The 13,589-nt window shown below is 36.0% G+C and overlaps 1 protein-coding gene across 3 annotated transcripts in view; it reads right to left on the reverse strand.

Annotated features, from left to right (window-relative positions):
- The window catches only part of LOC118186323 (WD repeat-containing protein 36), a 177,834-nt gene that overhangs the window by 47,516 nt on the left and 116,729 nt on the right, over positions 1-13,589 (reverse strand). For all 3 annotated transcript variants that reach the window (XM_035356406.2, XM_035356405.2, XM_035356407.2), the window contains one exon: positions 1,724-1,832. In XM_035356406.2, coding sequence (XP_035212297.1) covers positions 1,724-1,832 — 109 coding nt within the window. The remainder of the gene's footprint in view (positions 1-1,723; positions 1,833-13,589) is intronic.

Genomic DNA, 13,589 nt, shown 5'->3' on the forward strand with positions numbered 1-13,589 from the left:
AATGTAGAATATACACAATCGCTAATTCGTTAGTGTTGAGTAATGTAATGGCTCTTATTGTGTCATTTTATATAAACAAATGAACATGTTCTCAATGCTTTGGAATTTATTAATTTAACTTTAATTTATTTAATTTTTATTTTTTTATCGGTTATAGTGGAGTAGATGTTCTATCATTAGAGACTTTTTTATTACTCTTTGAGTTTTCTGGCATTGAGACGAATATTTTGTATCGCTTAGCAAAAGGGTGTTTTTTTTTTTTTTTTTTTTTTTTTAATAGCAAAACGAAAGCACTATCTGTCCATAGAACATATACAAATGCTAAATGAGTCAAATTTGCTGAGTAAAATAGCAGCAAATATTATATTCCTGTGACTAATGCAACGTTGGATTTTGCGTACACCCATGTTTCAAAGAATATCATACACTGTCTCATTCTGCAACACTGCTTACTTTTCGTTGTTTGCTCGTTGAATTTTTATAAAAGACAGTTTTAATATTTTTTAATTTTAATTGCGTGATGTGCTAAATAAAATCTGGGACTGTTTGGAAACTTTTCCATATATATTTATTTGTGCGATAAGGGGAAAATTATATTATTCTAGAATGAGCATTTTATAAAATTTTTAAGCAAAATAAAATTATAAAGGCTTAAAATTAATTCTGACAACTACCTGAATGTTCTTTTCACACTGTACCCCAAATTGAAAAAATTCGATGAAAAATTTCATTTATACGAAATTTTTTCCAAAGTTAGGCTTAGCAGTGTAAATTGCCCGTCCCCACGGGACGACGCATCCGGTTAACGCGCTGTCCCAAGAGAATGTTTCGGCAACAGAGGTGCCCGCCGCGAGCAGGTTAAGTTCAACCTATTTACAGTATTAAAATAATATAAAACACATTTAGGTTACTATTCTTTTATCTTCGCCTCCACCTTTCTGCGTGTTTCAAATGAAAGGCTATGCAAGGCAGATGTACCACTCTTAGAATACAAGGAAACAAAATAAGCATATCTTAGAAGATCCTACCATGTCATGCACTGACCCAATGAGCCATTACTCCATTGAGACAAAGAGTTTGAATCAGTTCTTCGAATAAACTGCAAGATAGTATCTGTTCAAGGCTGATGCTTATTTATAATTCTAAATGTGCATTATAGAAGGAAATATGTAATTTGAAGGATGAGTCAAAAACCATGACTTTCACATGCTAGGTAACATTTCGTGTAAAATTATTAATATATGGTGAAGCTGAATATTGTTTGTTTGTTTGATTATGGCAAAGCATTCGAGAGCTATCTGCTTAAAAAGAAGGCTTTCTAAGGGAAACTGGCTTTCATACATGTTACACTTGGGGAAATACCTCTTTCTCATATGGGCTTTCCTAGCAAAACCAATGGGCTTTCCTGGCAAAACCACGTGCTGGTCAGAGGGTTAATATACAGTGTATAGCTCACAACATGAACTTTTATTTGAAAGGTTTAATCTGTGTCTATTTTTTCATTAATTTCTGAGACTTTTTGCACAAAAATCCAATTTAAGTAAGGTAAGTGATGCTGGAAAATTAATATAAAACAATTTTAACAGTCTTATTAACTGCTAGCAAACTCTTGAAACTTCTTTAATACATTACATTTTATGAGCAATTTATAATAATCAGATATTAGATGGGGAGGTGTCAGAGAAGCAGTAACATGGAAAAACACAAAAACATAAAAACTAACCATGTCAGAAATAGCACCATCATGATCTTGAAATTCTCTCACTATTTTACGAGACTCGAGATCCACAACAACCACAGTAAAATTATCAAGAGCAACTGCAAGCATTGCACTAAAAAATAACAAAAATGCAAAAGTATGCAACAGTAGTAAATAACTCTTTGCATTTATATGTCTATGTAAATAAATAATACACAATACAAGATCAATAAAAACAGTGACATTCAAATTTACAGCCTAAGGCAGCAAAACATACAGAAAGGCAATTAGATATCAGATATAATATACATAAAATCTTATTTCATTTACTTCTAAGCGTTGGTAAATCACAATTCTTCCTTTGTAAATTTAATGAAGTTTTTCACCACCATTTAAAATAATTTTATGGAGTACATTGTATTTAATATTTAACAGTTATTATTATGAGTTTAAACTGAAAATACTTTAAACTGGCATGAATGAAAATAAAATCATATATGTTCAGAGCATTTGAACTCTAATAATTTTAAAAAATATAATTAAATTTTTTTATATATTGGGTTGACTGTGACCCTAATCAAAAATCATGAAAACTATCACGTTAAAAAAATCTGAGATAATTTCAGATAATTCAGAATATTAACCCTTTGTTGCATACAAATAATCTAGAGAAGTTAAATGAAAATGTTTGCATTTTTTCTACTGAAAATAACCTAAGTAATAATAAAAAAATAATAATTTTATTCAAATTTTGTTTTAAATAATTGCTACAGTTTGTTCACTACAATGGACAGCATGCATATACGTACATGCATACAAATCTCTTCCCAACCATTTACAGTCATTGCATTTGAAATCATTTCCTGCCTTGTTTGCAGTGATCATTATCATCTTCTAAATGGTAAATCTACAACTGACATGTATGTACAGATCCCCCAAAATACCTTCATTTCGTCGATTGTGATTGAATCTATTTTGCTACGATTTTGTAACCTGTACCTATTGGATTAAAATGTCAAATGTTCTAGAAATTCCTTGCCAAACAAACATTTCCAGTGGCGTTTTGGCTTGATAAGCAGTATATTTGGGTTTCAGTTCACTCTTTTCAGTAGATCTTTATCTACTCATTCCACAATTTTCACAAACTGACATTTAAAATAAAATGTCTAAAATTACTAATTATGAATAAAAAATGGCAGTATAAGAAAATGTAACCAATATTATATAATGTTTACTATGAAAAATTGTACTAACTTGGAAACAGAACTAGCACCCATTTTCCAAATACAGTCAAAAGTCGTTAATTCGGACACCCATAATCCGGACCTCAAAGCTAAAAACTTTCTGCGCATGCGCCACATTGGCACATGCGCACAGGCGTTTTACGCGTGCGCGTAAGACCTTGACTACTGCGCATATGCGTGTGCGCAAGTGCAGAATACGTTTTCGCCTGCGTGTTTAATGTATAACGGACGGTGTAAGCTAAAATTATCTAATTATCTATTTCAGTTAATGTTAATGATTGCATTGTTCCTTAATCTTCGAATTGGATCCCGCTTATTATTTTTTGCAGACTGTAAGAGCAATTTTATAAAAGTAAACTTGAAATTTCGATTATGTCAAATAGAATTTCCGATGCTGGAACTTCCAAAGGATCTACAAAACGAAAGTATGTTTCGATGTCCAACAAACAAAAAGCGGAATTGCTCCAAAAAATGGATAAAGACATGAAGAATGTGACAGAGAGGTTAGTCAAAACGAAAAAATTTCGATTGACAAGTTAGTCGGTATTCTTGGCACAGCAATTAACGGGACTTGAACAGCGGAACTTTGTAACTGAACAAGGAATTATGTCTGTTTATAGAATTAAAGAGAAAGTATTATCACATAAAACGAAGCAACTTAAACAACTTACATTGAAAGAAATGTTTAATAAAGTAAACAAATAAATATTAAGCTTTTTTTTTTTTTTTTTTTTTTGTAAATTTTGATACCCTTTAGATCATAATTGTTCTTTATTTCATTAATTACGGTTTCATATTTTTAATTTTAGAATTTCTGCATGCCATCTTACGAGATTTAAACTGATGATCTATAATCCAGAAAAATCGATAATCCGGAATCACCGAAGTCCCGACGTGTCCGGATTAACGATTTTTGACTGTAGCAATGCTTTACTTAGTGATACTATACAGCCATCTATGATTGACAGTTGAAAGTTCTAATAATATAGAATGAATAAACACAGGAATGGAATCTGTTAGGCATTTACAGAAGAATAAACAAATTTAAACTTTTGCCTTCTAGACTGGACATTATGCAACAAAGGATTAATGTGAAACACATACATACACACACATTTTCAAACAATTTCATTAGGAACGTGAAAAATGTAATATTAATTTATTAGAAATTAATTTGTTTCACAACATCAGGTTTAATTTCCTGGAAACTGCTGCAATGACAGCTTTCTTTGCTACCACATAAGTTTTCGGTACGATCAAGTTTTCAGTATGATCAGCAAGACATTTGAACAGTTTTGCTTTCCACTTACTTATCAGTTTAGAGCTTGAAGTATGCATATCGTCATGTACACATGGGTTTATAATGGATTGAACACACATAGAACCAACAATAGCTTGATAAAAATTTACTTTGCTAAAATAAATATTTTACAGTTCTAGAACTTTCTACAAAAGCACCTGTACAGATTTTTTCAGGAATATAGAGCACAATTAATAATTACACTTTAAACTACTAAGAACATTATGCAGTGCAATGCACACCTAAAAGGCAAAGCTCTTACAGACATGCAGTACATATATACAGGGTACAGCAGCATTCATAGCGTAATTTGACTTATGGATCGGTGGAGTGCATGGCATCGTCTTTTGCTGTTGAAAGTTATTTCAAGAATAACTACTCTGTTATTACTACTCAGCATTTATTTCGGCAACACTTCAACTTGGGACGTCATGGGAAAGTTCCAGATGGACAGAGCATTGTGAGGTAGTTATGGGAAAGATCCAGATGAACGGACCATTGTGAGGTGGGTAAGTGCATTTCGAACAACAGGTTCTGTTCGCAATGGCAAACTGGGAAAAAGTGAAAGAACTGTGCAGACACCAAAAGCCATGGAAAATGTTCATGCTGCAATAGTGTAGCCCAAACACATCTCCTTGTGGTCATTCGCAAACTTTGCATATGTCCGATCGCTCAATCAGGAGAATATTGCATAAAGATCTCCATCAGGAAATTAGGCCTCGTGATTGGGTTGCATGAGAAACATTTTGCTTAACCATGCGTGAACTCCTTCGCCTAAATCAACAAATGTTGCACACCATCCTGATGTCAGATGAAGAACATTTGGAGTTATGTGGTTCAGTGAATAAACAGAATATGCATTATTGGAGTGATGTAAATCCGCATGAACTGCACATGCACAAGAACTGCACAAGCCCTTGCACAGTTCTCGTGTCACAGTGTGGTGTGGAGTTGCTTCCTTTGGGATTATTGGCTCTTACTTCTTTGAGGATGACTGCAGTGTGGCTGTAACTGTCACCAGTGAATACTACTTAAAGATGCTGCAAGACTTCATTCTTCCCCAATTAGGTATGGTCGATGTGGAACAATTATGGTTTCAACAAACGGAGCGACCTCACATACAGCCAGAATTTGCATGGATTTCTTGCAGCAGCCATTTCCAGGTAGAATAATTTCCTGTTTTGGTGACATTTCCTAGCCACCTGGCTCACCTGATCTTCCACGTGCAGACATTTTTTGCTTTGGGAGCGCCTGAAGCAAGAAGTTTTCCGAACACGTTGTGCCACCATTTCTGAGTTGAAGGATCGCATCAGAACTGCTGTCAGCAATGTCCCAGGGAATATGTCACGCAGAGTTATGGCAAGTTTCCAACACCACCTAGATGAATGTGTTGCGCAGAAGGGGCATCACAGTCAAAAAGTAATCCAGTAATCCACGCAATGGACAATGACTTACACATTAGTAAATGTGTAAGCCGCAACCTTTAACTATTAATTGATATAAGAGGTAATAAATAAATTACATTTGTTGCCTTATGGTGTGTTTTAAATATCCTACTATGAACGCTGTTACACCCTGTATATATATATATATAGGCATACACACAAATTTTCAAGAAATTTCATTTGCAAAATGAAAATTATGATGCTTTTCACTTTAACAAAAGTTAATTTATGTTTCACTACATCATTTCACAGAGTTATTGACTATTTTGGTTTCTCAACATTTCTTAAAATATTTGCTAAGTTAGCTTGCTTTCTGAAAGAAGGTTAAATTCTAGGGAGGCTGCAAAATATTTTTCTTTCCCAGTAACTGAAAGTTTAGTATGATCAGCAAGCCACTTTCACATAGAAAAGGACTTTTCACTTAACCCTTCAAGTGTTAAGATCAGAGCCTGAAGTATGCATCTTAACAGGTATTTAAGTACACAGATGAGGAACCGCTAACAGCAAGAAAATGGTTCATAAAACATAAGTAACTTTGGCAAGGTGGCCAGCTATTCAACAAACTATCCCCAAAATTTTTATCAACAGGGACTTGAGAGAGAGTTCCTAATCCAAAAATTTCACATGTATTTTTGTTTAATAAGAATAAATAATATTTAATATTGTGAATACTGAGTTCTTTATAAATAGCTTTTTTTTTTTTGGTGGGGAATATAATCAGCACATTCTATCTATGCTTCTTTCAAAATACATTTAAACTCCTTGGCATTTATCTACAAGATTATTATGTTTGAAGATTACTTGTCCAACCATGACACAATATATAATGATGATTACATGTATACAGCGCAAAAAAGATAAAAAGAGGGACAGTTCTGCATCTCCCATTCTACTGGTTCAATTGACAAAATTCAAATTGTTTTTTTCATATCTCAAAAGCGTGAGAATATATATTAGATTTATATATAGCATTCTTCTAACATAGGTATTTTGACACAAAATCTCACTTTTTCTGAAACATCATACCAATTTTTTTTTTTCAATATTTTGATTCTACAACTCAAATTATGCCTAGATATTAAATTTTGCAAAATTTGGTGCGAAATTTATGGAGGAATTCAAAAATTTATCTTGGTGCAATTTTTTCAGTTTGCACAAAGAATAATTCACTTGGCAAACTTCTTAATATATGGGGGAGGATACCTCGTTCCTACCTTTTTACATTGGGCATGAGCGGAAAAAAGTCGCATCGTTTCTATTTTCAAATCATTTTAGCAAAGTATCTAAACCACATTTGATGTTTTTATCGCTTTCAACTAATATGCCAAATTTCAAAACACGCCAATATATAAATTCATATATATCTTCGGAAATTTTGAATAAAAACTGCAATTTTTTGCAGAATTTAATTCATGTAGGTCATTATGATATAGAAAAATGTAAGAAAAGAGCTAGAGATGTTTTGTTTTGGCCACTTATGAACAAGCAGACAGAAGATAAAATTTCAAAATGTCCTATATGTAATGAATAGCAGAATAAAAACATAAGAGAGCCTATGATACCACATGAAATTCCTAATTTACCTTGGTATAAAGTTGCAACAGATTTATTTGAGATTAACAAACATGTATACTTATTAACTGTGGATTACTATTCTGACTTTTTTGAAATCTCCAAACTACTGGATACTTGAAGTCAGACAGTGATCAGCTACATGAAATCTCATTTTGCAAGATACAGTTATACCATTGATAGCGATATCTGACAATAGACCTCAGTTTGCAAGTAAATAATTTGAAGAATTTGCAAAGAAATACCAAGTTAAACACATAACAAGCAGTCCATACCATCTACAGTCGAACGGATTAGCAGATCATTCAGTACAAACGACGAAGAAATTGTTAAAGAAAGCTCAAGCAGATCATGCTGATCCTTATTTAGCATTGTTAGCTCATAGGAACACTCCAACTAATGAGATGCTAGGATCACCAGCTCAACGACTTATGAGTAGAAGAACAAGAACGATCCTTCCTGTATCCAAAGAATTACTCAAACCTGAAAGTTGCGAAAAACGTAAAAGAAAAAAAATCAACCAAGAAAGATCTAAGCAGAAGTCATATTATGATTGTTATAAAAAACATTACCATCGCTAAGCAAAGGAGATTGTGTTAGGGTATATCAAGATAATCGCTGGAAACCAGCAGTTGTAGAAGAAGAATATAAGATGCCTAGATCATACACTCACGTTTGTGAAAATTGCAACACCATGAAGGACTTGCGCGAGTGAGCTGAAATTTTCAGGAAATGCAAAGTAGCGCATGATATGCAAATGATTAGAATTGCAAATCCGTAGCGCATGCGTATGCTGAGCAGCGCCCTCTGAACGGCTGATGGATCCGAATAAATAGACGGCTGTAGCGAGGCGTGTATGGTTATCGGTGGTTATCTGCTAGTGGTAAACGTTAACTCAATCTGTACTTATGCCTCGTCGACGAAAGAGAGCGAGATTTGAACAACTTACAGAGTTTAAACGAGGGAGAATCATCGGCCTTCGTGAAGCTGGATTGTCGTATCGTGCAGTAGCCTCTCGTGTGCAGCGTAACAGCAGCACAGTGATGCGCGTTTGGAAGCAGTGGACGGACGAGTGTCGGACAACTCGGAAATCCGGGAGTGGACCCTGAAATGTGACGTCAGCTCACGATGATAGACACCTGGTCCGCATGGCGCGGACGGACCGTACAGCTTCCTCTAGACAATTGGCAGCACTGTGGTCAATAGCTACAGGTGTTTCATTGTGTGCTTCATCAATTCGTAGACGTCTGCTGCAGTGTGGACTGCGCGCACGGACTCCTTTATACAGGATCCCCCTAACGCACGACCATCGCCGCCTGCGGCTACAATGGGCCAATCAGCATAGAGACTGGCGTGCTGATTGGCAGCATGTCGTGTTTTCTGACGAATCCCGCTTTAATTTGTGGTACCATGATGGCCGCATTCGTGTCAGACGCTATGCCGGTGAACGCCACCTTCCGGAGTGCATTATCGAACGCCACAGTGGACGAACACCCGGAGTTATGGTCTGGGGCGCCATAGCATATCATAGACGATCTCAATTGCTACGAATTGTGGGCAATCTGAACAGCAACCGGTATATCCATGAAGTTCTACAGCCCTAAGCTGTTCCCTTCCTTCAAAGCTTGCCAGGCGCTGTATTTCAACAGGACAATGCCCGCCCTCATACTGCTCGGATTGTTAAATCCTTCTTTGCAGCGCAGCAGGTACAGCTTCTTCCTTGGCCTGCGTGTTCCCCGGATATGTCGCCAATTGAACATGTGTGGGATGTCATTGGTCGGCGTCTTGCTCGTGATCCGTGATCCTCGTCCTGTTGCGTCTGCAGACGAACTTTGGGTACGCGTACAAACGATATGGAATGCTCTTCCTCAGTCAGACATTCAAACTTTGTTTGACTCCATGCCACGTCGTGTAGCAGCACTTATTGCGGCGCGTGGTGGCCACACAAAATACTGATTCTGATCTCTTGTTCTTGTTTCTTTGCTTTGAACATTTAATCATTTATTTGTACCACTACCACTCAACTGTGTATTAAATTGCATTCAATTATGACGATTCCTTCTTGGTGTTGCAATTTTCACAAACATGAGTGTATATACTGAGATCAGGTGGATCAGTATTGAGAAGAAATAGAAAAGACATTAGAGAAAACAGTTCAGCTGTTGAAGAGAATATCAGAGGAACAGAACAAGGAGTTAATACACAGAAAAACAGATGTAAAAGGATATGATTCCAGATATTCTCATGGGCAAAGTTTAGAAGATCAACTACCAAACTCTGCTAACACAGTAACAAAGAACGGTGAACAAAGAACTAGAAGTGGGAGAGTGATTAGAAAGCTGCCAGGTATTTGGATTGATTTTAGACTGTTTAAAAAAAAATTGAAATCTTTAAAAAAATGGAAGATGTAATATTTAACAATTTGTAAATGCCAACATTTAATATTTGGTAACTTGTAATTGGCAACACTTTGAATAGATATATGAAATTAGAACTATGCTAGTATTGCAGTCCTTTGTAATATGATTATAAATAAATAGTTTCTAAAAACTAAAAGTGCACTCTCATTATTTTATAGTTATCACTTCAAACTACTAAATACATTAAACACAATGCAAGACACCAAAATAGGGAAGCTTGCCCGGAGATCTTTTAATACTCCAAATTCAACTTTAAACTAACAACAGAGAACTGATGCTCTTTGTAGTCATATATCGCTTTCCCCCAACTGCCAGGAAATTTCTGCTGGAAGGCATGCACAGTTACAATTACATATAGGTTAAAGTTACATAGGAATTAGAAGAATTACAGTTGTACAGGAATAAAAGAAAAGTGTCATCAAATTTGGCGACTTTTGTCGACTTCTCACCAAATTAGGCGATAAAATCAGTCGGAAAAAAGCATCTCCAATTTGGCAAAATAGCCAAACTGTTGTTAATGTTAAATAGACCTGCCCCTGTAACCTTATTTTTCCAGTGGAGCTCCATGCTCTTCAGACATTTCAAGTTACATTATTCAAAATTCATAACAGTGCACATTTCCCAAGGTTTACACATCCCAGGCAGTATAATCCCTGGGCAAGAAGCCATAGATAACAATAAGGAAACTCAATGCATAATTAACGCATAATATACCATGATCTAAGTACACTATTTATATTATATACAATATGAGAACTACATACTAAGGCCATAGTAAGAGGCTAGCCTGTTGTAATGAATGACTTTAGGCTTAAAATAAGATATGGATTTGAAGTATATTGTTCAGCCTCTTTTAAAAACTGTCCTAGCAGGGCTGTAGTTTAGGTAAAAGTCCTTTTCATCAAATCGGATTTCTTAACCACACCTTGTAACCTTCTTTGAATCAATGTGCTGCAGCTCTCGCGTCATATCGGGTCTTCATCTTCTTTGTCATCAGGAAGACTGCCTCTTGTGCAAAATGGTTCATAGTTTCAAACCATACTTGGAGATCTTGATTGTACTCCTCAGGTAATGAAGGTGCATCTGGAGGGTAACAAAATAACAGATCACAATGCAGATGAAGGTCAGAATCGAAGAGCATTTGAGATGGGGAATAGCCGATAGTCTCATGGACAGCACTGCGATAGGCCAGTAAGAATTGAGGTAATTTCTGGTCCCAGTCCTGTGGTTTCTGAATGATGTGAAATAAACAGCTCTCCAGGGCACATTCAAGAAGATATAAGGGGAGGAACCTGCAGAATGTTTAATTTTCGTGCTGTTCTTTCTGCTAGGGAAACCATCACAGAAAATTTATTCTTGTCTAAGAGGACATGTGTAACAGCAGAGAATGCCAGGCCAGACAAACGATTTTACGAGGGGCATGGTGATCAAAGTGAGAAGGTCAGGTTGGTCCATACAGCAAATTTCAGCTGACAGACACCTAGATGCATCCACAAATGCATCTCCAAGATGTAGAGATGCTTCCTTGGCCACCATTCTCTCCTGATCTATCACCAATTGAACACATTTGGGATGTGATCGGAAGCCATTTGCAGATCCTGCCATTCGCAAGTTCAGAAGATGAACTGTGGCAAATGGTTGATAGAGAATATAGAGCCATTCCTCAAGACACCATCTGTAGTCTCATTGACTCTGTACCTAGATGTGTTGCTTTGCGTATCGCCGTCCAAGGTGATAACACAGTAACAAAGACCTACTGATCTGACGTTGTTCTAGCTTTGTATTATGCATATCATTTCATAATTCGTTGCTGTGTCTCTCTGTTTGTGAGTTTCATCCCTTTCTGGCCACTCCTTCTTGGTGTTGCATTTTCAATGTTGGACTATGTATTTCCTTAGAAAATCTAATTCAAGCATACAAGGGTCTGTAATATCAGCCACATATGGCACATGATGGTAGATGACACTTCTAAATGTGAAGCAGATGTTTAACTTTCCATCAATTTTGAATTTTTGGCCGGGTACAGTCTCGAAGAAAAGCTGGGCAGCATCCACATGAGTTTACCTTCCAATTGCTGAGCCAAATATTTTCAGGTGATGGTAACAATGGCTCTTGTATTGATGACCTTATTGCAAAGAACTCCACTGATATGTCCCATGATGAAAAGTCCATTACTGAAGCCACTCACTTCAGAAATCTCAAGTGCTCTGAAATGAGGATTCTCCAGAACACAGCCACTAACCTGCACTCCAGAACACAGCCACTAATTTCTTTCCTGCCTCCCTGCTGGGAAGCAGACTTAGCTTGTGAGCTTTGGAGTGTTCTACAGTTCCTTTGTGCATGGCCCTTCACCACTGGTATTCCAGCACTTTAAGATTGGTTTCTTGCTACTCCATTTTCAATTGCCATATTTCAGTTTCAAGCATTGAACTGCCTGATTAAATAGTCTAGATGGACAGTCACTTGATCCACTGCCTCCTATACTTGTGCTGCTCTGATTCACTTCTAAGAGTTGCTTGGTGGCACACTTCGAATTTCATGGCATACACAAAAGTGCTTTTTAAATCTTTGACATCAAACATTTGTAAGGCTTTTTATATATTTGGATGGTGGATGCCATAGATGAAGTACTTCAGGGACAGGATTTCTCTTGCTTCTACTGAGCAGTCCGAAAATGAGAGATAAGACAGCGTTTTAACATCCATGACAAACTTCTGAAGTATTTCCATGTTTTTCTGTTGGTAAGACTTTAACTAAGACCCGCTGTAGTTTTTTAAACACTTTTGGCCGAAGTGCTGCTCCAACGTGCCAAATAGAGCTCCTCTAGCCTCTGGTTTTCTGACAGAGTTTGCAGGACTGCTGTGTTTGTTCTCAAAGAAGCAGTGAGCTGGCAAGCCTTGGCTTGGGTATCAAATTCATTTGCATCATCTACTACAGAGACATCCTAGCAAATCTTGTACACTACCAGGATGTCTTTGTATCATATACTGATAGCATTAGAGTTCAGGAAGACATAGGTATGAAACTTACGACATTAGAATTTTTGTCCAGCTGTCACTGCGAATTTCCTCAAGCTATCAACTTCCTTCGTGACAGCAGCAGAAACAATGTCATTGATTTGTTGTTTGACAACAGAAATGCTTTCATCAATTTTTTCTGTATTTTTGATTGTGTCTATTCTGCATTTCATAGCCTTGAATTTGTTTTCTATTATAGCAGTAATTCCCCTTTTTAGTTACCCTTGACCTGCTTCAATCTTCTCTTAGCCCATTCTCATCTCTTCTTTGATGGACTTGACAAACACTTCAATCTTTTCTTGGAATATAGGAAAGGCTGTAACCAACCGCCTTAGCTGATCCTCCATCACTTTTGTCACAGGCATTCAATTCCTTTTCTGACACCAAAAATGCTTACAAGTATACGGGTTGTTAATGGATGGAATGCACACAGAACCAATGGCACTTTGATAAAATTAATTTTTCCAAAAGAAACATTGCACAGTTCTGAAATTTTTCACAAAAGTACTCATACAGCTCTTCTCAGTATGACAGAGCACAATCAGCAATTTGTAAAAATACATATTCAATGCTTAAAGAATTTTGGCATTTGTATATTAGCCAAGAACAAGTGAGAGATGGATGAATAAGGCTTAGAGTTTGCAAATCCTAATTCTAATAACAAATAAATCAAAAGTCACCAAATTAATAATACTTCTAAAGCAGAATGGAAATATAGATTAAGCTTATTACAAACAATAAACAAGCATTGTTTTGCATGAAATCTTTATTAATTTATATGCAAAAAAAAAAAAAAAAAAAAATTAAAATACTTTCTTTTCTTACTTTTGTAAGAGAAGTTAAGAAGTTTTCATAAAGAAAAGAAACCATATTTAACCATTCATCATATTTA

This window comes from Stegodyphus dumicola, chromosome 4, assembly GCF_044657685.1.
Source record: "Stegodyphus dumicola isolate Sdum_Otavi_A_Nest chromosome 4, ASM4465768v1".
Classification (NCBI taxonomy): Eukaryota; Metazoa; Arthropoda; class Arachnida; order Araneae; family Eresidae; genus Stegodyphus; species Stegodyphus dumicola.